The 25467-nt window shown below is 45.8% G+C and overlaps 2 protein-coding genes and 1 long non-coding RNA gene across 24 annotated transcripts in view; 2 read left to right on the forward strand and 1 right to left on the reverse strand.

Moving 5' to 3' along the window:
* Window positions 1-8765, forward strand: part of LOC128314143 (uncharacterized) — a 46198-nt gene extending 37433 nt beyond the window's left edge. Inside the window, exons 2-3 of the long non-coding RNA XR_008295602.1 lie at window positions 4538-4672; window positions 7297-8765. This is a non-coding gene — a long non-coding RNA (uncharacterized LOC128314143). The remainder of the gene's footprint in view (window positions 1-4537; window positions 4673-7296) is intronic.
* The window catches only part of LOC106972312 (sp110 nuclear body protein), a 30882-nt gene extending 20183 nt beyond the window's left edge, over window positions 1-10699 (reverse strand). Inside the window, 6 exon segments of the mRNA XM_015069243.3 lie at window positions 1253-1321; window positions 3421-3498; window positions 5752-5796; window positions 6150-6416; window positions 8760-8928; window positions 10553-10699. Of these exon segments, the coding sequence (XP_014924729.2) occupies window positions 1253-1321; window positions 3421-3498; window positions 5752-5796; window positions 6150-6416; window positions 8760-8928; window positions 10553-10699 (775 nt within the window).
* A 2690-nt stretch (window positions 10700-13389) lies between these two features.
* Window positions 13390-25467, forward strand: part of LOC106972311 (nuclear body protein SP140) — a 65458-nt gene continuing 53380 nt past the window's right edge. For 8 of the 22 annotated variants that reach the window (XM_015069238.3, XM_015069235.3, XM_015069240.3 and 5 more), the window contains exons 1-2: window positions 13392-13527; window positions 15340-15468. The gene's annotated coding sequence lies outside the window, so the exon portion shown is untranslated. Of the gene's footprint in view, window positions 13533-15336; window positions 15469-18734; window positions 20327-20358; window positions 20476-25467 lie in introns of those variants that run through there. The other 14 variants (XM_015069232.3, XM_015069241.3, XM_027048262.2 and 11 more) reach the window with 9 other exon arrangements.

Here is a 25467-nt window from a genome sequence, read left to right on the forward strand (position 1 = left end):
TAGACTCCTGAGGCATGAAAATGTATACAGAATTAAGACAGGGAATGCCTGCTTTCACATCCCTAGAAACATTTTGCTTTTCATACACCATGAGAATGAGATCTGTAGCTGGTAAACTGCTGTTTGATCCAAAAGGATAATAAGTCTTCTCCTCTCCTGAGATTGCCAAATGCCTACAGCAGGGCTAGCTTCCTAAGCTAAGTCCCAAAGTACCAGGATTACTGGAGCCCTCTCTCCATTGGTATTTACACATCAAAAGGGATGAAGCCCAGAATGTGGATCATCTTTAACAAAGGCTGAAGACACTTGGGGTTTCTCTGCCTCTTAGAAAGAGGCATTTCAATTCCAAAAGATGAGGGTGAGGACAGAGGATCAGTTTAATCTTATCTCAAAGCAGCCAAGTTTTTTCTTGTTTGTTTGTATTTTGTTTTTCCCTCCTTTCAGGAGAGGAGGAAGATGGCTTCCTTGTCCTGTCTATAAACAGAAAACCCATCATTCTTTATCCTTTGTCTATGGGATATCATCTGCCTCTCAGAAGGATTCCAGCAGCTCTCTTCTCACTGCCTGTGGGTCTGCATTTGGGGGTAGATAATGCAGTGTGACTCTGGATGTTGAGCTGGTTGTGATGTCAATGAGGAATTCTTTCCCCTGATCCAGGTGCCCGGGGTTCCTGCATGGTCATATACACAAAGAATGGCCCTATGCAAGTGGGGTACCATCTCAGACCCTTCACAGTTTTGGACAAAACATGGAGCTAGAGCATAGACAGCTAGCACAAATCTTGAGGTGAACAGGTCAAAAATGGAAAATTCTAAGATTTCCTCCCAAATTATTTGCATCTCCCCTTAGCAATGTACACCACCATTCACCCAGCCATTCAAGCCAGAAACTGAAGAGGAAGCCTTGGTTTCTCTCTCCTAATTTTTCAAGTTCTATCAACTCTCTTCCCAAGCTGTTCTTGAACTGGCCCTTATCTCCACTGCCAGATCTGAATGCAGAGTTCTGTCAACCTGCATGGCGTCCTCCCCTTTCCAAGGGTTGTCCCGCCTCCATTCTCTTCTGTTTCCAATTCATCCTTTACACTGAACCAAAACTGTTCTTGTCAAATGTAAAATGGGATCATGTCACTTCACTGATCGGATCTCTTCGATGGTTCCCCATTTCGTTTAGAATGAAATTCAACTTCCCACACCTTAACCTACAAGCACGAGCTGTCTGCTGCCTCCCACCTCTTCTTGTTCTCTCATCTTACCTTTTGAGAGGCTTTTTTTCTGGCGTCTCTTCTTTGGAGTTGACCAGATACTTCTTTTTCTTTTCTTGCCTAAAGAGAAAGGGTACAGATGATCTTCTCCTGGCTACAAACATAGATCTGCCAACCTCAAAGGTCAACAATTTTCAGCGCTCACTTTTGGTCTTCAAACCATAGTGGCAAGCAGGGCATTGGTGGCCTTACGTGATGCTGCCTCATGGAGTAATGATGGAGAAGATATTCTAAAGTGGCAGAGGAGAAGGGGACATGAAGAGATTGGGACAATGAGTTTAGGTAGCTCGTTTCTAGCTATGAAATGGAAGAGTGAGCTATGGAAGCCGGTGAAGTGAGCTGAGGATCAAGAGGAAGCTCCTTTGATGAGCTGTGATAGCTTGGGCAGTGACTGAATGCAGATCCCGTGACAGGGAGATGCTGAATTCTCAGAGGAGAGAGGGGTCATGGACACGGTCAGGTGAGGCAGAAGGATTGCCTTAGAGAGAAAGAGGGAAGTGGAGAGGAGGGGGCAAATGCAGGCTGGTAGCAGGAAGTGAGGGTATTCCCATCCTATACCTTTTGGTGTAGTAAGAGGAAAAGTAGTCTGTTAAGAAAAGGAGGCGGGAGGGGCGCCTGGGTGGCTCAGTCGGTTAAGCGGCTGACCTCGGCTCAGGTCATGATCTCATGGTCCGTGAGCTCGAGCCCCGCGTCGGGCTCTGTGCTGACCGCTCAGAGCCTGGAGCCTGTTTCAGATTCTGTGTCTCCCTCTCTCTGACCCTCCCCCGTTCATGCTCTGTCTCTCTCTGTCTCAAAAATAAATAAACGTTAACAAAATAAAATAAAATAAAGATTTTAAAAAAAGAAGAAAAGGAGGTGGTGAGGGGGGCCAGCAGTTTGAAAAAAAAAAAAAAGCTCAGGGTTGGAAAGGATCATTGCAGGAAGTGAAATTGTCAGGCAGTGTAGAAGGATCATTTACCCTGGGCTCGTGAAGGCACAACACATGAGCTCTGCCCTGCTGCGTGGTTTTCCCCATAGTGAAGTGCCTGCCTTCATACCCAGTGTGCAGAAAGCAGATAATGGGTCCCTCCAAGACCCGCCAGAGGGTTTAGGAAAAGGCAGAGTGGCAAGGTTGGTTAAGATACCAGCAATAAGTTACTGAAGCAATGGATCATGGCCTCTAACCTGGTATGAAGGGGCATGAAGAGAGGCATATGATGAACCAGAAAAGAGAAAAGCCAATGCACTGGTCATCCAAGTGAGGTTGAAGAACAGCTCCAGAGGGAACAAGTTGTAAGGGAGAAATCAGGCAGGGATACTTTTGAGTTAATTGTTTAAGATTGGGCTGGAGAGGAGAGTTTGGAGGTTGAACAATAGCTGTAGAAGGAGCAGACTTCAAGGATTAGATGTCAAAAAAAAAAAAAGAATTCTGAAATTATTGGGAGGTGGAGCCAGGCTTCAACGATGAGAGGACCCATGGTTGTCTCTGGGTCCAGGAGGCCAAGAATCGGTGCAGAAAAAAGTCACTGGAAAAGAGCAGAGGAAAGTTCTGAGGGACCAGAGTATTGGATGGGTCTGTTGGATGGGACACCTTCAAGGTGTCCAGGATGATAGCAGGACTTGAACTGACAGAAAAATTCTAAGTTAGCCTTAGAGGTCTGCTGGGGAAATAGGGACAAGTTAAGGATGACCGTGATTAAGACAGAGGGAGTTATTTCATTCACATGGAGGGCAGAGGAGCAAAGGGCTAGTCAGGGGCAGTATGTAGCAAGCAGTGGGCATCCACCCTGTCTCCCACCATGAGGTGAGCAAGAGCAGATAATAGGTAGCCTTGTCTTACGAGAAAGCAGTGCCCTCTCGGGGAACCAACTTTCAGTTAAAGAGGAGGTGTGACTAACCCTCCAAGAAGTTGTGGGTAAAGGAGACCTTGATTGTTTCAGAGCAGGCGATTGCAATGGATATGTATTTCAATGGCCCCCAGTGCTGTCTGGTTTCCCTACGCTCTTAATGAAGGCCTTCAAGGAAGATGCAGTGAATGGGAGCTACAGAAACAAACTGTAATGAGCATCGTGACTCCAATCACATGGTGGGTGCTTCTGACAAAAGACGATCAGAAAAACAAAAAGTCCCTCCACAGTCATGCTCCTGGGGTCCACAGGAGAACGGTAACCCTCCCTTACCTTTCTTGTTGGGAAGAGTGATGGATGCCCCCTGGAACTCTTTGGGGTCATTTGGTTCAGGAGAGATATCTCTTATCTCTATCAAAGGAAACAGAATTCGATTCAGAGCTTGGAACAGGCAGAAGGAAAAGTCTGCCCTGCCTTGAATTGATCGGTTTGTAGTTACACTTACCAGTGTGGCTATACCAGTGATATCCCCGCCCCCAGAGGAGGGCTCAGTTTGACCTGTTTTGAGGGACTCCCCTTACTCGACAGAAGAGAAGAATAAGGGGCCCTCAGTAACCCTCATGCAGGGGATAAGGCTGCGAGCATTGAGAGTGCTGATCTTGAATTCTGGTCAAGGTCACTGGCTTCAGTGAAGGGGAATGTCTTTGCCATATAAAAAATACATGCTAGTCCTTAAAGATTTGTGAATGGATATTTTTGAACCTCTCTCCTTGTCATTACTTCACCTTGAAAAATAGTGAAGGAGGCTAAGTGCCTTCTATATTTCTGTGTACAAGAAAGCAGGAGCTAGCCTCTATTTGCCAGCACCTGTTAATAGTAAATAAATGTGAAGTGCTTGTTTTTGCTGCACTAAGCAGACCGCAGGGTTTGAAGCCATAACAAATCTCAAGTAAGACTGCCACCTTCTTCTTGTTTACACGGTTCAATGAGATCTGTCTCAAATTTTGGGCTCCTTAGGATAGGCATCTGAGGCAGATGGCAAGCAGTCATTAGACAATTTAAATAGTTTGTTGACTTTCAAATTATTTTGATCAACTCTTAAAAATCTAAACAATATAGAAATGATGAGGGTTGAAGGTGAACGTTCTCCACAGTCAGGATGAGGGCTCAGAAAAAGAACCGTCCGCATCTGGGCCATCTGTGTCAGGGCCACACAATGTCTTTGAGCACCTCAGAGTGTGGCTGACTCACACAGTCTTGCTCTGGCTCAGTCCCCTGTCCTGTCCCCAGGGGTCCTGCCACAGCCCTCACGCAGATGAATTTTCTCCCTTAGTAAACCTTCTAGTGATGTTTGTAGTCTAGGTCCTGTGGGTGCTACTGGGCTCGCTCATCTCTGGTGCCCCTCCTCCAAGTCTACCTTTTCCAGACTCATCTCCCTTGTCTTCCCCAGGATCTCCTGCCCATCCAAGCTCCTGAGGGCTGGGTGTGCAGCTGGAAGCTGGGCCAAGATGGTGGTCAAGAGCGGCAAGGAGAGCCCTGTCTCGAGAATGATCCAAATGACCTCTCCTCTTGGTAGACATGAAAAGTAAGGCAAGCTATAGTTGTCTGCATCAACATTTCCTGGCATGGGACCTGAGGGAGGGTGGGGCATCTCTTGAGCATTTCCTTATCTTTTATTTGGGGCCTCGGGTTGTTACCGCACACTGAGCAGAGAAAGAAGATGAATTTCAGATCCCAGGACCAGCAAACAGGGACCAGAGGGAGGAGGAAAAAAAACAGTCTATTCCAACCAGTAAATGTGGCGGGGCCAACGGAACACCAATGCCCAGTAAGGGTGGGAAAGAGGGGGGAGTCAACAATCAACTAGCTACTTACTAATTTGTTTTCTGTTTTATTATTAAAAAAAATTTTAATTCTCGTGTAGTTAGCATGTATTAGTTTCAGGTGTATCATATAGTGACTCACTACCTACGAATTGAATAATTTAATTACGGCTTTCTTTCGCTCATCTATCTAGCAGATGGAGTCTTCCATTGCTGTTGGCTTCATGGTTATGTTAACTTTATTTGGATGTTAGGTGTTAGAGGAGTGAAGGAAACATTTGAACCAAATAGAGCCCTTTATTCTCAGTATTGGAGAACTCAGAATCCACAATACCATTTTTGACAACACCCGATAGTACTCCATGGTTATATTTAATGTTATCAGAGTCCTTCATGATGATGGCTGGAGAGATTAGAAACAATTTTGGAAGCTAAATCAGGTCCGTCAGGTCTTTAAATGTTTTATCATCTTTTCCAATAATTTCAATAACATTACTCTTAGAATCCAAACCATATAAAAATGGACGTGGTTGAAACTGAAAGGCCCCTGTAATCAGAGCCTGAGCAATTGAGTAAGGGTCACAGAGGGGTGTACTGCACAAGTTACATGTCATTTAAGAACACTTATCGGGTGGGCATCACAGCATCAGACTGGTCATGGAGGCATCCCTGACAAGGATTCCAGTGCTGAGTTGGAGCATCAGTCCCTTGTTTTCTTTTTCTTTTGTCACACTCAGTTCTTTTTCCCTGGGCTCCTGCCACAAGTCCCTGGGTCGACAGGTGCATGATTGCCCCTCACACCCACCTCGAATTGAACTAAGTCAGTCCCAAGCAACATTACCTTGCACAGAGGCAGGCGGGGTGCCAGGTCCCTCTTGTGAGTCTTCTTCAGCATTTATGCAGGATGTTAAGTTGTCATCGGTCATTGAAGAGAGGAAGAAAAATCATTACAGGGCATGAGGACAGAGTGTCAGGGAGGAGATTAAACATTTAGAAACACCCAGGCCAGAAGCATCAGGGCCCAAGGGCAGAGGGTGGTGCTGTTCCAAGGGTGGGAAGCAGGTGTTCAGGCTCCTGACTTTACCCAGGCCCCTGGAAGTGCCGGGAAGGGCTGTGTGTGGCAGGTGGGCACATGGGATGGACCAGGTTAACAAAAGGGTGAGACCTTGGAGTCCTAGACACGACTGCAGGTACCCTAGGCTGGGGATACACAGGCATTGGACAAGGTCTGCTTCTCACCTGGAGTGATCCTTCCTTCCTGGGTGGCTCTGGGGAGGGCCACGGCAGGGCCAGGAGGGCTGGATGATTCAGTCCGGATCTCAGTGCTGTGCTGGGTGGATGCGCTGGGCTCACTGACACTGGGCTCATGGGGCGAGAGGCTCTGTGATCGGTGTTGGGGTGGGGGCAACGACAGCAGGGTCTGGAGGGAGCTCCCTTCGGCTGAGTTGGCTGGAACTTCAAGGAGGGTAGGCCTGGCTCTGTTCCATCCTCCGTAGGAAATGACAACTGGGATTGGTGAAGGAGCACACATCAACACCCCGGGGACTCTGAATTATTTGGGGGAAGGGAGGGGCGCCTGGGTGGCTCAGTAGGTTGAGTTTCTGATTTCGGCTCAGGTCATGATCTTGCGGTTTTGTGAGTTCGAGCCCTTCATCGGGCTCTCTGTTGTCAGCACAGAGCCTGTTTTGGATACTCTGTCCATCCACCCCCCTCCATCTCTGCCCCTTCCCTGCTCATGCTCTCTCCCTCAAAAAAAAAAAAAAAAAAAAAAAAAAAGAACATTAAAAATAAAATAAAAAAAAAACAAGAATTATTTGGGGAAGGGAGTTTCTTCACACATGACTTCCAAAGGGTCAGGGGCATGGGGTGGTTGGTTCATTCTCCCCTAGGTGTGGAGAACGGATTCATCACGAGCATCATCCACTCGTGGTCCATTTCTACTCTGTGCTACTGATTTGGGACATTCAGTTCAAATATAACTGCATCCAATCTCTGGGTTAAGACCAAAGTCGTTTCACACGTGAAGTTGACTTAGTCCTCAGGGACTTAATCTTCTTAAGTTTTTCTTTAATTTTGGTTTCAGAATTTAGACTATCTTGTACAATGGTACAATTTGAATACGCGTCCCTGTTTTAATAAGTAAACACATCACACCTCCCTGTAGCAAAGAAGATCAAATAGAGATTCCTTCACAAGGTGCATTCTGTCTACTCTGGTTTCTGCTCATTTGTGCAGATTGCGCTGCTGTGCCTCCCTGCCTTGCACCCTGGGATGGGCCACAGCAAACTTCCTCCCCATCCTCAATACCCCAGGCCCTCGCCTTTCTGCATGCTATGCCTCCCGTGGCCAGGTTTCTCTTACGATTCTTCTCCATCATTTATTTCAGAAGTTAAGTCGTCTCGACCAGTGAACAGAAAAAGGAAAGCAAGCTGGGATTCTGGAGAGGGGCTCAGAACACGAGCCTCGGGCTACAGATCCAGAAAGACGCTCGAGCTCGGCCGGGTCGGGGAGCACAGCGGTGTGTGGTGCCTCTGGCCCTCGGACTGACTTAGCGTGGCCTCTGAGAACCCAGGCCTCCCCGCGTTGCCTGGCTGCCGCCGGGAGCATCGGCCCACGTGCACCTGCGCCCTGCCGCCCCTTTAGCTCAACGAGTCATTTCTCCTGGGGAGGAACCTCTTGCTGTCAACAGCGCTGACCCCACTCACAGTAAGGTCCCAGTGCAGTGTGAGCCGCCGGTCCTCTTCCTGTTGTTCTCGGGGAAGCGAATCGTGCGCCTTGGCCAAAGTGTTTATCCGCAAGCCCAAAACGATGGTGTCACCTGTTCCTCCTGCCCTGGCTTCTTTCTTCCCAGCTCTGTCCTCGCTCTTTCTCCTGCTCTGTATTTGTCCAGCTCTTTCTCATTCACAGCGTGCTTCCAGGTTCCCTTTCCTTCTCATACCCTCTGTCTCCAGCTCCCTCTCCCCTCTCCTCCAGCTTTAGGTGGCGCCTTCCGCCTTGTTGGGAAGAGGGATTGAGAGCTCAGGCCCCAGAGTTAGGAGACCCAGTAGGACGCCTGCTCTGCTCTTCACAGGCAAGTAACCTGGGGAAGGTTATTCTGAGCTATACTTTCTTCACATGTCAGGTGGGGCTGATAATGACATCACAGGGTTGTTTTAAAGATGATGTGAGAGGGGCGCCTGGGTGGCTCAGTCGGTTGAGCGTCCTACTTCGGCTCAGGTCATGATCTCGAGGTCTGTGAGTTCCGAGGCCCGCGTCGGGCTCTGCGCTGACAGCTCAGAGCCTGGAGCCTGTTTCGGATTCTGTGTCTCCCTCTCTTTCTGACCCCCCCCCCCCCCACTCATGCTCTGTCTCTCTCTGTCTCAAAAATAAATAAATGTTAAAAAAAATAAAGATGATGTGAGATAACCCTATACAGTGCTTGGGACGATGCCTGGTACATAGTAAGTACTCAAAAAAAAAAAGAGAGAGATACTTATTATCCATCCCTATTCATTTCCCTTCCCCTCTGGCCCTCCTTATCCTTCTGCCAGACTGAGTCTCTGTAACTGCATTTCAGTCACATTTTTCCTTCCCTAGAGACTGTCCAGGGTGCTAAACGGTACAGCTTTCCCCCACTTCATAGAACAGGTAAGACAGAAATGTTTGTGTCTTCTAGAAATTCATCTTAGAGAAGTGGGGCCAGAGACGGCCCTTCCTGCCGCACTGTGAGAGAGTCAGCTTCCTATCTCCCCAGAGAACCGGCCAGTTGAGGGGCACCGCCCACGGGGCTGAAAGCCAACCCACACTTGGAGTAAAGCAACTTCTGGTCCCTGCTCCTACAGCCCGAGAGATATTCGGAAAGACTCATACCACTTCTGAAGCTCTTGAGGATCCTTGTCAGGTGGGGGTATTCACGCAGGTTAATTCGGCTGAAGAGCATCTGCAGAAGTGACAGGTTGAACATCTTCTCCAGGTGGCTGAGGATATTGTACACCAGTCTGGGTACAGGGACCTGACTTCTGTAGGCTTCCATGGATTCCTTAAAAAATGGCATCAAGGATGGTGATGAATAATCATAAAATGGAATGGAAGTTTCTTTTACGTTTGTGGTTTGCTACAGTGTAAGAGTAGTATTTCATTCTTCTAACAAGGAATTTAACACAAACGTATAGGTAGACTCGAAGGCAGAGAAGTCACAGTTACACATATTTACTTCCAGAACTTCACCTATTTTTGGATGGTTGGTCGTAGGAATAAATAACTTAGCCGTCTTTAAAATAAGTCTGCTTTGTGAACCTTATTTTAGGTATATTTGAGGGCAGAGAGAAATTTGAGGGAAGGGAAGGTAGTCAAAGGCTCCTACTATGTAACTATGTCTCTCAGGCTCTGGGCAGAACTCTGTAGCAAAGGACCAATTAGTTGGTCACAAGTGGCAATTCTGTTGATCGCTTGTTAGCCTCTGTTTGATCTCTCTGTCTCTCTCTCTGTCTCTCTCTTACTCTCTCTCTTTGACTTGAGATGGCCTGAATGGGTTCTAGCCAACAAGGAAATCATCCAGAGAACTCCTCTTCCTGAGAAGTTGGCCAAGAGGAGAAACATGGCAGGAGAACTGGTTGCACAACACTTACTGAGCACCTACTAGGCTTGTCCTTGGGTATATAGCAGTGGATAAGACCAGCGTGGTGCTACCCATAGTGAGGGAAGGGACACTGTCGGGTGGAGAAGATGAGCATTCAATAATAAGCACAAATTAAAGAAATGCCCCGTTGCTTTTGAGAGAAGTGTTATGAAGGGAAAGCATAGATTTCTATGGGAAATCAATTAGATGAGTGGGTTAAGGAATCCTGTCTGAGGAGTGACATCCGGGCTATGACCCGAAGAAGGGTTGGAGCCAACCAGGCCAAGCCTGGGAGAAGAACACTCAACCACTGCTGCCCTTCCTTGGGCTTAGGGCTCTGGAAATACATAAAAAACAAAAATCATGAAAAGAATGCCATTTTTGTCCATATAGCCATATCTTCCAATGCCTGCTTTGCTTCAAGTCTGAAAGGACTGCGTACAACAAGCTCTTAAGAATTGGGAGGGTACCCTTAGTGGGTTGAATGGTGCCACCCTCCAGTAAGATGTGTCCACTTGAAACCTGTGAATGTGACCTCATTTGGTAAAGGGGTCTTTGCGGATGTAATTAAGTTAGAATTTGAGAAGAGATCATCCTGGATTAGGGTGGGCTCTAACACACAATAACAAGTGTCCTTAGAAGAGAAGAGAAAAAGAAAAAATGAGGGAAAGAAGAGCTGATGGAGAGATTGATGTAGAGATGGAAACAGAGATTGGAAGTGAAGTTTCTACAAGGATTTCTGGTGCCACCAGAAGGTAGGAGAGTCAGGGAACAGGCTCTCTCTTGGAGCCTTCAGAAGGAACCAACATGGCCACCACCTTGATTTTGTACTTCTGGCTTCCCAAGCTGTGAGAGAATAAATTTCTCTCGTTTTAAGGCACGTGGGGCGAAGTCGTTTGTATGGCTGCCCTTGTAACCCCATCTTTCCCTGAGAATGAACATTTTGGACTAGACCTTCCAAGCTCTAAGGGTTTGTGGTTTGAAACTTCAGTAACTGTTGGTGGGGGGGCTGGGCTGCCACGGAAAAGCAGTCAGCACGACTCACCCTGTACATCGTCTCAGTGATGAAGGAGTTGTCTCGGAGGCCTTCGAGGAAGGGAAATGGCTTATGTATGGCATAGGCAATCTCCAGCTTCTGGTATATGAAGTGCTGGCGTAGAGTCTCTTCTAAGGCTCTGGTCATGGTGAACATCCTACGGAAGAGGCACGAGAAGAGAGGAAAGACTCTGGGAACTCGGGGAGCTGCTGTTTGTGCTCAGTGGGCATTTTCAGATCACCATCCTGGTCCCAAAGTCATCCTGTAGCAGTCTTCCTCAAAGGCTCATGGGTGTAAGAGGCAATGACAACATCCAAGGACAATGGAGGCTGAAATTGACCAAAAATAGGTTGCTGAAATCTCAAAGGGGTATTGGTAAATATGAGACAGATATTAAAAATAGCTTATAGGAGCAGTTGGGTGGCTCAGTCAGTTAAGTGTCCAACTCTTGATTTTGGCTCAGGTCATGATCTCGCAATTTGTGAGTTTGAGCCCCACATCGAGCTCTGCGCTGACTGTGTGGAGCCTGCTTGGGATTCTCTCTCTCTCTCTCTCTCTCTCTCTCTCTCTCTCTCTGCCCCTCCCCTGCTCTCTCTTTCTCAAAAATAAACTAAAAAAATTTAAAAAATTAAAAACTATAAAAGTCACTAATATTTATTGAGTATTTCCTATGTGCTGGCCTTTATTATAAAGGTTTCACACGCAGTAACTTATTTGATCGTCACAAAACCCTTGCAAGATGGTTTCTATGATTTCACCCATTGTATTGTGAAGGACATGGAGACATAGAGATGTGTTATGAACTTGCCCTAAATCGCACAACTTGGAAGTGATAGAGGTGAACACATTCCGATGTTCTGCTTCTAGGTTTATGGTCATAAGTACTATGGTCTGTGGCTACACTGAACAGAGTTAAGGTTGTCTGGACCGCACCTTACGACACACACTAGCAAAGCTCATGTAAGAGGGACCACCCAATGATGAGTAGAAAGATAGAAACCCGATAATATTTGGAAACTTGAGTAAACCACCTACAACCTTCAACACACAAATAGGCCAAACATAAATAGACACGAAGGAGGTATAAGACGTGATTAGTAAAAGGCAACTTAGCTGATTTATTATATGTATCAATTACATATCTCAGAACAGACATGTGCCTTTCCCATCCCATGCGGCATTGATAAAAATTAGCCATTGATAGGTCATGAGAAAATATCAATAATTATTAGAGGCAGAAAAGCTACAGTTGAATTCCTGACAACTTGTCAAGGGAATAGAAGTGTAAACAGAAAAACTCAATCACCCAGAGATTTTTTTTGTTAAATGAAATAGAGATCCTGTTTTTCCTACTTCCTTTTGTGTATAATAGAAAACTGAACGGTAACTAATGACTACTTCCAGGATTAATCCCAGTGGTAGATTGAGCAGCCCTGCTCTCTCCTCATTCCCACATCATTTACATTTGACAGAAGGAAAAAAAACCAAAACATATTGTAAGAGTAAAGTAATCCACAATAGAGGTGGAAAAGAAAAGATGCCGCAGGGGGTCTATAATCATGAAGAAATACTGGAGATTGAGAACAGGTGGAAGAGAAATCTAGCAACCAGGATGCGGACAGAATCCATGATGTGGAGAAGAAAATTGCAAAGGTAAGCACAGAGCCCCAGAAATCCAGAATGGTCACATGGTAACAAGAGGAAGTGACCCTGAGGTTACGTTTAGGATGATTATACAACAGCACTCAGAACATAAGATCCACCAGCTTCTTTATTCTTCAACTATTATGGTTCTCAAGAGTGAGAGCAAGGCACAGAGAGGTTAAGTAAATAGCCCGAGGTGGCAAAGCAGAGCTTGTCTGAATAAAGCCCCACTAAAGCTAGTGCATGATATAGGGTCTCATATGGGAGTGTTCAGATTTTTATTATGGGAACGAGTCTTAAAAATGAATAAGCAAAAGACAAACGTCCATATGGGGAAAAAAAGCAAAAGGCTTAACTAGGCAATTAAGTCAAATGTGCAATAAATATGTGAAAAGCATGGCAATTCTCTAGTAGCTGGAACAGTACAAAAAAGACGATTTAATAGCATTTGCCTATCAGATTGCCCAACATAAAGACTAATCGCAATAACCACAGATGCTCCTGGTGCAGATGTAAACAGATCCAAATGTTCTGGAGGCGAAGTTAGCAATCAGGGTCAAACGCCCTAGAATATGGATTCCCTTGAGTCCCAGATTCCACCTCTAGGAATGCACTTCAAGGAAACAATCATAAATGTGCTTAAGGAAAATATATAAAAATCTCATGAAACACTAGGGAAGAAATGAAGGGTTTCCTCCTCATTTTCTTTTTTCCACCAACCACATCTAGTCACTTGCACTGTGGATAATAAATGAGCTGCCCATTTGGGGCTGAGTGCAGAATCAACAGAGCACAGAGGAGGAGGGTAGAGAGCAAATCTCCCTTTCATCCACAACAACGGGCTAGACTTTAGGGCAAAAGGAGTTGAGCTGTGTTTCTGCTCCCCCCGCCCCCGACTCCCACATCTGTCCCCCTTTTTCATGGTCTCTGGTTAAACCCCACATACCTCTCTATCTTTGGAAGGCAATATTTTACAAGGAGAGAGTCTCACAGTTTAAAACAGCTGAGTTCCACTCTGTAGCTGCTGTCAGGAAATTAGCTATCAGAGCCTGATCACCCCAAATGAAGAATAAGGTAGCCGAGACAAAAACCCACCTGGAGGCTGGGTTTGCCACCTGCTCCTGCCCCTTCCCTGGTCAGGGGCTGGGGCAGGGATGGCTCCTGGAAGGCGGAGAGAACAGCAGGGGGACACCAGTGGGTGAAGCAGGAAGTCTGTGCTTTGCCACATGCAGTGGGGGGCCAGGCTTCCGGAGGAAAGAAAAGTGAAAGTATTTGGAGCTGATCGTGCAGGAAGCTGGAGGCAGTGCCTGCCGCCTCCCTCCATCTCCGTCCGGACACTTGTGAGGTTCCCGGGGCATTTAGGGGAAGCGGTGGGGGGTCCCGTCATGGGGTAGCCTGACGAGGGGTGTCCAGAGGGGAGGAGGCATCAGGGCCCAGCCCCAGGATCCACGGACAGGAGCTGGGGATCCACTATCTGAGTGCTTCCCTACTCACTTCTATTCCCCCAGGCTATTTCCCCCTCCTGTACTTTTGGGAGATGAAAATGTTCCTACACTGAATCGGGGTGCTGGTAACACAACTGAATGAATTTACTAGAAATCATCGAACTTTAAGAAACAAACAAAACCCAGACGGGGAGGGGAGGTGACCCAGAAATGCCTATAATTTGTCAGGATAAAATTATTGCCTAAGAAAGTCGAGACAAAAGGGAACCTGAATATAAACTGAAATCATATAGAGGAAAATCATTCCTCTGGGCAGGAAAATGGCCGGGGGGCAGGCAGGCATTTGGGCGCCAGGAGCGTGAGGAAGTCAGGTCTAAGGCAGAGCCAGGGCCGGGAGAAGACTCTAGAACAGCCGCTTCAAGGAAGATGGGATACGCCCTCCACACACACCCTTAAAGATGCCTTATGTGCAGGGACGCCTGGGAGGCTCAGTCCATTAAGTGTCCAACTTTGGCTCGGGTCATGATTTCAGTTTGTGGGTTCAAGCCCCACATCGGGTTCTGTGCGGACAGCTCAGAGCCTGGAGCCTGCTTCAGATTCTGTGTCTCCTTCTCTCTCTTCCTCTCCTCCGCTCGCACTCTGTCTTTCTCTCTCAAAAATAAACATTGAAAAAAAATAAAAATAAAGATGCCTTATGCACATTGGCACATAATGTCTGTGAGAGACCCTATAACATAGAAATCTGTTTAACTTAATTGGAATCAATAATTCTCAAACGGATTCAACCCATGGGCTCCCCTTACCAGGACACCCAAAAGCTCCTCAGAAAAAAGGTGGGAAAAATGGTTCTGGCGTCTAAGAAGCCTCGAAACCTAGGTTCACCTGCTTGCTACAGAGGCACCAGCACAGCATATCCCACACGAGCACATTCTAGGTCAATAGGCTCAGCCCTATTGACTGAGCCTATTGACAGCTCCAGAGGCTCGGGAGCCACAGGAAGGTAGCAAGCAGCACCGAGAAATGCCAGGACAGGAACAGGGAGAGGAGTTCAGTCCACTGTGTCCTTGTTACACTTCATTTACCTGAAACCCTCCACTTACCTGGGAAACCCCTTCATGGCCATCCCAGCCTGGAAACAAGGATCTCCTCCTTTAGCCTGCCCAGAGATAGATTAGGCAAAGGCAAAGGAGTGGAAACAGAATGCCCGATGATTAGCCTAGAAAAAGATGTAAATAAGATAAAAGATGTTTCTATCTAAGGGACACCTGCTTGGGAAAATGGTAATAATGGGGAAACTGCAGCTACTATATTCAGTGACATATATTCTGAGAATTTACTAAAATCATGTACAATTCTTTTTTAGCTCAATTTTATTGGGGTATAAAATGCATTCATCTCAAGTGTACATTTAAGTGGTTGAGTTTTAACAAATGTAATCGTAATTACAATCATGACGTAGGCCATTTCCATCATTCCAGAAAGTTCCTTCGTGCCCTTTGCAGATAGATAGCCTCCTCCCCAACCTCGTCATCAGGCAACCACTGATGCACTTGCTGTTAGTACAGATTCGTTTTGCCTGTATCAAAGTTTTACATAAGTGAAAACATGCAGTACATGAATTTTGATGTGTGACTTCTTTGGGTCATCATAATGCTGTTGACATTCACCTCTGTTGCTGAGGGTCGGTAATTGATTCCTCTTTAGCAGGTGTGCTGGCCGACTCTTGTTCATCCTGTCCGATCACCATGATGTCACCAACGTAACTGATAAGTGTGATGTTCTATGGGATATCCGGGTGACCCAGATGTCTTTGGACTATCTTATGACAAGGGGCAGGTGAGTTAATATAACGCCCAAGACAAAACTGTACACGAATGTTCTTATCTGTCATGCAGGAACTAAAACTCTTTCCGATCCTCCTTTTCTAACCAGGATGGAAAGAAAACATTTACCAGATCAATGCCCCCACACTATGTACTTGAGGTCCATGGAATGACCTGGGCTGGGGATCTTATTGCCCAGACTGCTTATTTTCTTATCCCAGTCTTTGGCCTTCTTATAAATTCTGGGAGTTACTTGATACACTTCTAAGAAATTGACTTTCTGTCCGAGTTAGCCATTATCAGTTTTGATTACTCATACCCCAAAACTCCAGCTGCTTATAAGTTGGTATCAGAGAATGAGTTGCCAGTGTAGAAACTTCACAGAAATAGGATCAATCTGAGATTGGTTATGTGACCTACCTGAACATAAAGTAGTGGACAGCCTATTAGCATTCAAAGATGGGGGTTTGGTAGACTTTGGCAAGCAGGGGCAAGGTAGCAGAGTAACTTCTAGCACTGGATTGTGCTCAGGACTCTACGAGTCACTCCCTGATTCCAAGTGTGAGATCTCAGCACACTTAGCAAAATGGCGAGGAGTTTTTCCAGTAAAAAGAAAGCATTGACTTCGCTTCAGAGATTACCACCTACTTGGCCTAAATCTGGGTGGGAAAACAGAGAAAGGAGGGAGGCCAGAATCTTCTCATCCCACGGGTCGTATGGAAGAAAAAGAAAACAACTCTACCCCTGTGTTAGGAACCAGGGATTGTCTGATCGGCATAGATGGTCTCGGTCCAGGATACGTTATCCCAGAGAGATCGATTCTCTAGCGAGGATAGAGAAAAAACAAGACAGTGGGAAATGCAAGCTAAAACTGCAGCCTGTTGTTATCTGGGCTGATGCATGATATTGCAGACTAGGGCTTTCTTGTGAACTTAACAGAAGTACCCCTGAGGAATGCCAAAGACCTTTGCTTATAAGCACAGCTTATAAGCTTGCACATTAATGTCATTGCCCAGCTGAGTGGTGGCCTGGGCCTGCCTGCTGCTTAAGGGCAGGGAGAGGAGAGAGAGGAGACACCAGAGCGGGCTCTTGTAGTCTGTGTCCAGCCTTGTCTGGGCCACTGTGCCCCCTGGGAGGCCAAGAGCAGAGGACAGCCATGCCCAACAGCCACTTTGCCCCACAAAGCGAGGGAGGGAGAGAGGGAGGATGGGCAGGGACTGGTGGCAGGCAGTCCCGTGCGTGTGCAGCACGTGGTAGGCACACACACCCCACCTGCTGGAAAAGATGTCCTCGGCGGAATCCTGGAATCTGGAATCTGTCCCAGCCAGATTCATGTTCACTTCTTTGGAGGCAAGAAAGAACAGAAGTGGGCAGAAAGGTAGAAATCTCTGGCCCTCTATACTTTGCAAACGTGTCTGTGCAAATTTCCAGCACATCCAGAGTGAGTCAGAAGAAGCAGGATTCAGTGGAACATACTTTGGAAACATCCTGCTTTGCCTCTGGCTCCCCAGGCCTCGCCTGCTTTGGCCACACTGCTCTGACTAAGGTCCTGGAAACTGCACATGCCCCGGCTCCCATTTATCTGTCCTACCTGCATTTCTAGTGCTCGGTTTTGCTTTTTCTATTTGTGCTTTGCTCCCATTTCTTTTTCTTCCAACTTTATGCTGCTAGAGTGTGTTTTTGTAAGTTGCTTCAAATCCTTTACAGAATGAGGGCCGCTATTGGTGAAAAAATTACATACGGACATAATGTACAAACGCACTTGGTAGCGGGGCGCCTGGGGGGCTCAGTCTGTTAAGCATCTGACTTTGGCTCAGGTCATGATCTCACGGTTCGTGAGTTCGAGCCCCGCGTTGGGCTCTGTGCTGACAGCTCAGAGCCTGGAGCCTGCTTCGGATTCTGTGTCTCCCTCTCTCTCTGCCCCACCTCTGCTCTCTCTCTCTCTCTCTCTCTCACACACACACACACACACACACTCTCTCTCTCTCTCTCTCAAAAATAAATAAACATTAAAAAAAAACCCACAAATCACATTGTCCTTTAAGGTCTAGGTAATGTCAGTTCCAAACCCTTTCCCCATCCCACGGGAAGCCTGTCTCTGTCCTTGAGATTTCAATGACTAGCTGAAGCTCAGTTTTTTCTAATCACCGAGGCTGCATTATTTTATATATATATGAAATTTATTGTCAAATTGGTTTCCATACAACACCCAGTGCTCATCCCAAAAGGTGCCCTCCTCCATGCCCATCACCCACCTCCCTCCCACCCCCCATCAACCCTTAGTTTGTTCTCAGTTTGTTTTTTTTTTAATTTTTTTTTAATGTTTATTTATTTTTGAGACAGAGAGAGACAGAGAGAGACAGAGCATGAATGGGCAAGGGGCAGAGAGAGAGGGAGACACAGAATCGGAAGCAGGCTCCAGGCTCTGAGCCATCAGCCCAGAGCCTGAAGAGCCTGATGCGGGGCTCGAACTCACGAACCGTGAGATCGTGACCTGAGCTGAAGTCGGACGCTCAACCGACTGAGCCACCCAGGCGCCCCTGTTCTCAGTTTTTAAGAGTCTCTTATGCTTTGGCTCTCTCCCTCTCTAACCTCTTTTTTTTTTCCTTCCCCTCCCCTATGGTCTTCTGTTAAGTTTCTCAGGATCCACATAAGAGTGAAAACATATGGTATCTGTCTTTCTCTGTATGGCTTATTTCACTTAGCACCACACTCTCCAGTTCCATCCACGTTGCTACAAAGGGCCATATTTCATTCTTTCTCATGGCCACGTAGTACTCCATTGTGTATATAAACCACAATTTCTTTATCCATTCATCAGTTGATGGACATTTAGGCTCTTTCCATCATTTGGCTATTGTTGAGAGTGCTGCTCTAAACATTGGGGTACAAGTGCCCCTATGCATCAGCACTCCTGTATCCCTTGGGTAAATTCCTAGCAGTGCTACTGCTGGGTCATAGGGTAGATCTATTTTTAATTTTTTGAGGAACCTCCACACTGTTTTCCAGAGCGGCTGCACCAGTTTGCATTCCCACCAAGAGTGCAAGAGGGTTCCTGTTTCTCCACATCCTCTCCAGCATCTGTAGTCTCCTGATTTGTTCGTTTTAGCCACTCTGACTGGCGTGAGGTGATATCTCAGTGTGGTTTTGATTTGTATTTCCCTGATGAGGAGCGACGTTGAGCATCTTTTCATGTGCCTGTTGGCCATCTGGATGTCTTCTTTAGAGAAGTGTCTATTCATGTCTTCTGCTCATTTCTTCACTGGATTATTTGCTTTTCAGGTGTGGAGTTTGGTGAGCTCTTTATAGATTTTGGATACTAGCCCTTTGTCCGATATGTCATTTGCAAATATCTTTTCCCATTCCGTTGGTTGCCTTTTAGTTTTGTTGATTGTTTCCTTTGCTGTGCAGAAGCTTTTTATCTTCACGAGGTCCCAATAGTTCATTTTTGCTTTTAATTCCCTTGACCGAGGCTGCATCTGTAAAGGGCCCATTTATTCAAGAAACTTGAGCAAATTCACACACTAGGCTTCTCTACACAAACCTGGCACGTCCCTCTGGTTGCAGGAGTGCGGAGTTTTCTCTGGCTTCTGACTGCTTTCCAGAAATTTGAGGAACATCTTCCCTGCCTTATAATGAAGAGCATTTTGCTTCTCTCTAGCCCCGTGTCCAGTCCAGGCTGAGTACTGTGCCCGGCCAGTCCACCGGCCTGAGAGATGATCTGGAATGTCCGGCTTTCCTTCCTTCCCACGACCACCTTAAGGGCAGAGAGGCAGGTACAAACATGCACCTTAGCAGAGAGGCAGGTGCAACATGGCGTTCACTTCCTGCCTACACATGCTTTGCCCCCTTACTCCAAAACAACCTGGATCCATTTGAATGAAATAGACCTTTCTGCTCTCTTGCCCTTGGATGAACAGTGGCCCATCTGCCATGGACCCCGAGCTGGCCCTGTTCCTCCTCCCTGGGGCTGAGAACTGCCACAGAGACTGGGTGGAGGGCATCCAGCATTGGTGCAGATATTTCACCCTGTTCAGCAATTTAGCCTTTACTCTTTGGGTGCCACACACGAGAGATCCATCAGTTGGATTGATCGGAGCTCCTCAGAGCTCTGGGAAGGCACAAAGGCAGTCAATGTCTGCTCAAGGTTGATCCCAGGCCAGTGCCATGGCCCCGTGGGGCTGGCAGTAGAAGATGGCAGGTGGAGGCCGCCAGTCAATTGCGGGTTAGCCCTTACCTCCTGTCCTGGGTCCCCATCTCCAGGAAGGTCGGCATCTACCCATGTTACTTCTGTCTTTCCGGCCTCATTCCACGGGTATATGACAGAATGAGATTGCACATAAAGAAATAATGAGGAAATCAGATTTCTTAAATCGCAGAGGATTGGCTCCCTGGGCAAACTTGAGGCTGACTCATATCACCTTCTACAAACACTTTCGTTTCCCCCATGCCTCCTCTACCCCTCCCCAACACCGCAAAAGACAGCTCTGCCCAGAACAGTTCCTTTTAGAAAAATTAACATTGAAATTGAACGAGTGCTGTCCAACTTCTGATTTCTGGGTAGCTGGGGGCCAGTTTGTCCCAGAGTGCATCTGTGCGTGGCATCTGAACACGGATGAGTTAGGGGAAGTGAAAGCAGACCCAACATTGACAAATGCAACCGAGTGGGGAGTGAGGCGTTGCTCTGTCTGTGCTGGGATGTTATGCAGTTGACTAGGAGGGAATTTGTCTTTTAAAATACAAGGCAAATACATCAATGCATTCTTAAAGCAAGGTAAAAGTGTGTGGAAACCCCTCTACCCCAGACTCTGGAGGTGGCCAGGGCCCCAAGAAGGCATCAGCATTGCTATCAGCAGCTGCAGAACTGACAGGTAGGTCCTCAGCACCCAGTACCAGCACCCAGCCCACAGCCTCTCCTCCACCTGTTCCCGAGAGATGGGAGATGAACAAGCTTGAAACCAGCCAGCGCTCGGCCTCCGGGTAGGAAAAAGAAGTGACGCTCTCCTCAGAGAATGAGTTGGTAGGCGCTGCCTCTTTTTCTGATTTCTGGAAGATATTGTAGGGAACGGGCGTCATTTTTTCTTTAAACATTTTGTAGGATTCATTAGTGATACGCTCTGGGCCCGATGCTTTCTTCTTTGGAGGTCTCTTAATTATTGATTCAATTCTTTTAATAGATATAGGCCTATTTGGATGACTGTCTCTCCTTGTGTGAACTTTGGTGTTTCGTGTCCCGTAAGAAATTTGTCTGTTTCACCTTCTATCAAATTCTTCGCCCTAGAGTTTTCCCTGGTGTTGTCTGCTATCTTTGTCGTGTCTGTGGGACTAATAGTGATGAACCCCTCTTTCATGTCTGATACTACTAATTTCTGTCTTCTCTCCTTCCTTTGCTAGCCTTGTTAGAGGTCGATTTTATTGATTTTTCTAAAAAAATCAGCTTTTGACTTCATTGATTTTCTTAGCTGATTTCTTGTTTTCAGTTTCACTGGTTTCCACTCTCATTTTTGTTGTTTATTTACTGATTTATTTTGCTTGCATTAGGTTTCAATTTCTCTATTTTTCTGTAGTTTCCACAGGTGGGAGGTTAGATTATTCATTTAGATCTTTCTTGTCTAATGTGTAAATTCAGTGCTATATATTTCTGTCTAAGCACTGCTTTTGCTACGTCCCACAAATTTTAATAAGCTGTGTTTTCATTTCCATCTAGCTCAAAATATTTTACAATTTCTCTTGAGATTTCTTCTTTAGCCCTAGAAGTGTGTTCTTCGATTCCAAGTATTTGGAGGACTTCCCAGCTATCTGTTATTTCTACTTTTATTTCATTGTGGTCTGAGAACATATTTTTAAATGATTTCTATCCTTTTAAATGTGTTAGGGTGTGTTTTACAGCCCAGAATATGGCATGTTTCAGTAAATATTCCATGTGAGCTTGAGGGCAATGTGCATTTTGTTGTTGTTGAATGGAATATTCCATAAATGTCAGTGACACCAGATTGATTAATGATACTGTTCAGGTTGACTATATTCTTACTGAGTTTCTGCCTGCTTGATCTGTCAGTTACTAAAATAGGGGTATTGGTGACTCCAACAATAGGAGTGGATTTGTCTGTTTCTCCTTGTAGGTCGATCAGTTTTTGTGTCCTGTACTTTGATGCCACTTTGTTACTTGTGCATTGAGAATTGCTGTGTCTTCCTAGAGAAATTGACCCCTTCACTATATAATGTTCCTATTCACCCAACAATTTTCCTTGTTCGCAAGTCTGCTTTGTCTGAAATTAATGTAGCGACTACAACTTTCCTTTGATAATGCTGTTGACAATATATCTTTCTCCACCCCTTTACTTTGAATCTGTCTTGTGTTTTTCTGCTTAAGGTGGCTTTCTCATAGACAGCATACAATTGTGTTTTTTTTTCTTTTCGGTTTTTATCGCTCTATGGATTTCTGTCTTTTAATTGTTGCATCGAGGCCATTCACATTTAGAGTATTCATGTAGTTAGATTAATATCTACCAAATTGCGGGGCGCCTGGGTGGCGCAGTCGGTTAAGCGTCCGACTTCAGCCAGGTCGCGATCTCACGGTCCGTGAGTTCGAGCCCCGCGTCAGGCTCTGGGCCGATGGCTCAGAGCCTGGAGCCTGTTTCCGATTCTGTGTCTCCCTCTCTCTCTGCCCCTCCCCCGTTCATGCTCTGTCTCTCTCTGTCCCAAAAATAAATAAACGTTGAAAAAAAGAATTTTAATATCTACCAAATTGCAACTGTTGCTACTCATTGTACTTGTCTTCGTTGCTACTTTTTCTTCCCTTTTTTTTCTTCCTTTTACAGTTTCAACTGAACACTTTATTACCCCATTTGGTCTTTTTCTCCTAGCATATGAATCATGCTTCTTTTAAAACGTTTGTAGTGGTTTCCCTAGAGGTTGTAATATATATTTGCTGCTATTCATATTGCTATTTATTTATTTACTTACTTATTTAGACTTTGCTTAGTACCATTTATTTTTTTCATATCCATTTCTTCAAGTTATACTCTATGGCTTTGTGAGTGACACATGCATCCTATAATGGAATGTCACACACTCCTCCCTCCTGTCCTTATTAACATTGCTGTCAGTCATTTCACTTATCCATACGTTCTAATCACATGGTTGCTATTATTACTTTGAACAAACAGCTACCTCTTAAATCAATTTAGAGTAGGAAATTATTGAGAACCCCAAAAAGCTGATCTTTGTTCTTGTAAATTACATCGATCAATATTTACCATATTAGGAATGGAAACTTTGAACACTTAAATATTTATTTGTTCATGAAAAAAATAATAATGAACTCATTACCTGCTAACATAAATGAAATATTTTATGAGAAGTAACTGTGTTTTCTAAAATAAAGTAAATTGTAAGAAGAGTAGCAAGGCTTTATATTTTCGCAAATCTCTTTAATAACTGGCTCAGTAGAAGATGGCGGGATTCTGTCTGCTTCTGCTTTCAACCCGTTGTGATCTCACAGAATGTGTATCCTCTGGGAGATTCTACTGTACATGTGTGACAGAATGAGAGAGAAAAAAGGTAAATAACATTTTAGTACTATTATGACAACAGTTTTCACCTTGGTCATACGTGAAAGGGTCTTACACAATCCCAGGGGTCCCTGGGCCATACTTTCAAAATCACTATTTTAAAATAATTTTTAAGGGGCACCTGGGTGGCTCAGTCAGTTAAGCATCCGTCTCTTGATTTCGACTCAGGTCACGATCTCACGGTTCATGAGATCGAGCCCCATGTTGGGCTCTGTGCTGACAGCACGGAGCCTGCTTGGAAGTCTCTCTCTTTCCCTCTCTCAGCCCCTCCCCTGTGCACGCTCTCTCTCTCTCAATATATATATATATATATATATATATATATATATATATAAACTTAAAGTAATTTTTGAGATGTGCTTTTGTTTTCAAGTAAACTTTGCGGTTTTTAGACATCAGTAATTTAAGTGGTTTGAGTGCTACCTTCCATTTCTTTTATAACAAAACTTTGCTGGTGTTGATATCTTGGTTCTCTCTCTCTTTTTCAAATGTTTTATTTATTTTTGAGACAGAGCGTGAGCAGGGGAGGGGCAGAGAGAGAGGGAGACCCAGAATCCGAAGCAGGCTCCGGTTTCCGAGCTGCCCGCGCAGAGCCTGACGCGGGGCTCGAACTCAAAACCCGCGAGGTCATGACCCGAGCCGAAGTCGTACGCTTAACCGACTGAGCCACCCAGGCGCCCCTCTTGGTTCTCTTACTGTAGCACATCATCGAATAATTTGTCCTCGAGAGACTGCATCGGTAAGAACAGACTATTCTACCGGAACACGCAATTCTGAGATCTTAGCGGGTCACTCGCCTCTGCTTCAGAGAACCCTCGCTTGGGACAGTGTGGCTGCTGAGTGGCTGTCAGTGACAGCCACGGTAACCGAACATTGGGTGACCACCAGAGATGGTGCAGGAGTACAATATTTTCTGAGCCCTTACGCGGCTATTCGTTTTTTATTTGAAGTGGAGTTGACACATGGTGTTACATTAGCCTCCAGCGTGCATCGTGCTGTGGTTCACCACAGGGCACCTTGGCGAGTATCTTGTCCCCACACACGAAGAGCGTATATTTTTAGTCATTTCCTTTTACCTCTGAATCTATAGATTTGCATAACTGACATTTAAAATTTCAAGTTTAGGTGTTCCCCACCCCTGCCCTTCAGGGTTTTTAGCAGCTATGTTCTGGGGAAATTCTCTCCTCATTTTACAACCATTTTAGCTAGCCTTTTTTTTCCCTTTTATTTTAGCTCTCATTTTAAATTTCCAGGCCCACCGTCTTATTTTCTGATCTCTTCATGGCATCCTGGGCGCAATATCTTCTCCCATTTGAAAGACACTGCTTGTTTTTTGGAAACTCTCTCCTGCTCCCAGCACTATTTCTATTTACGCGGGGGTAATTTTTGTTCTTTGCTCACCTTGGTTCTATTCCTTCCTGAGGTAGGTTTGCACCAGTGTGTGTGGCCTATTGTTTGTTCCTACCTGAGGGCCAGGCACTGAAGAGCTAGCTTGGAAGTGTGTTTAAGGAGACAGACTTGAAAACCTGTGGGCTCGGCTGTGGGAATTCCAGATGCTTGAGGGTGAAGGCCTCTTTCTCCGGGGGCATCTACATTTTTAAGAAGGAGCCTCTAGGGGCGCCTGGGTGGCTCAGTCGGTTGAGCATCCAACTTCGGCTCAGGTCATGATCTCATGGTTCATGAGTTCGAGCCTTACGTCGGGCTCTGGGCTGATGGCTCAGAGCCTGGAGTCTGCTTCGGATTCTGTGTCTCCCTCTCTCTCTGCCCCGTCCCCGCTCATTCTCTGTCTGTCTCTCTCCCTCAAGAATAAATAAAACATTAAAAAAATTTTTTTTTTTTTTTTTAAAGAAAGGAAGGAGCCTCTAGTGTCTTGCCTGGATGTGGGTCAGAAAGGAGCTGGGGGTAGATCCTTTAGTGTTTTGCCTTTCAAGCAATCCTGCTGGTTCCTGCTGGCATCTCCGTTCCAGGCGCACTGTTCTCACGGCTGCAGGACTCCCTCTGGGATTGTCTTCTGAAAGCAACAGCAGTGAGGCTCACACCTCTTTTTCTCTTTCAGACTTTGGTTTCATTTTCTCATCTAATTCTCTTCCCTTATACTTCTGCCGTTACTGTCATTTTAGGGAACCCTCTAGTCTGAGGGGAGCGCAACACTTGTCCTCCGGCAACTATCTTTAACCAGAAGTTGTTGTTTTGTTTTTGTTTTTGTTTTGGAGAGAGAGAGGAATGAGAGAGCCAGGGAAGGCCAGAGGGAGAGGGAGAGAGATGCTCAGTTCGCAAGATCTTGAGATCATGACCTGAGCCACAATCAGGAGTCTGCAGCTAAACTGCTTAACTGACTGAGCCCCCAGGGGCTTTTTTAAAGGAATTCAGTGAAGGAATGGGTTTCATTCTATTCCAATGCATCCTTATAATGGGAGGTCCCAATGACCCTCTTATAA

Source organism: Acinonyx jubatus, chromosome C1 (genome assembly GCF_027475565.1).
Source record: "Acinonyx jubatus isolate Ajub_Pintada_27869175 chromosome C1, VMU_Ajub_asm_v1.0, whole genome shotgun sequence".
Taxonomy (NCBI): Eukaryota; Metazoa; Chordata; class Mammalia; order Carnivora; family Felidae; genus Acinonyx; species Acinonyx jubatus.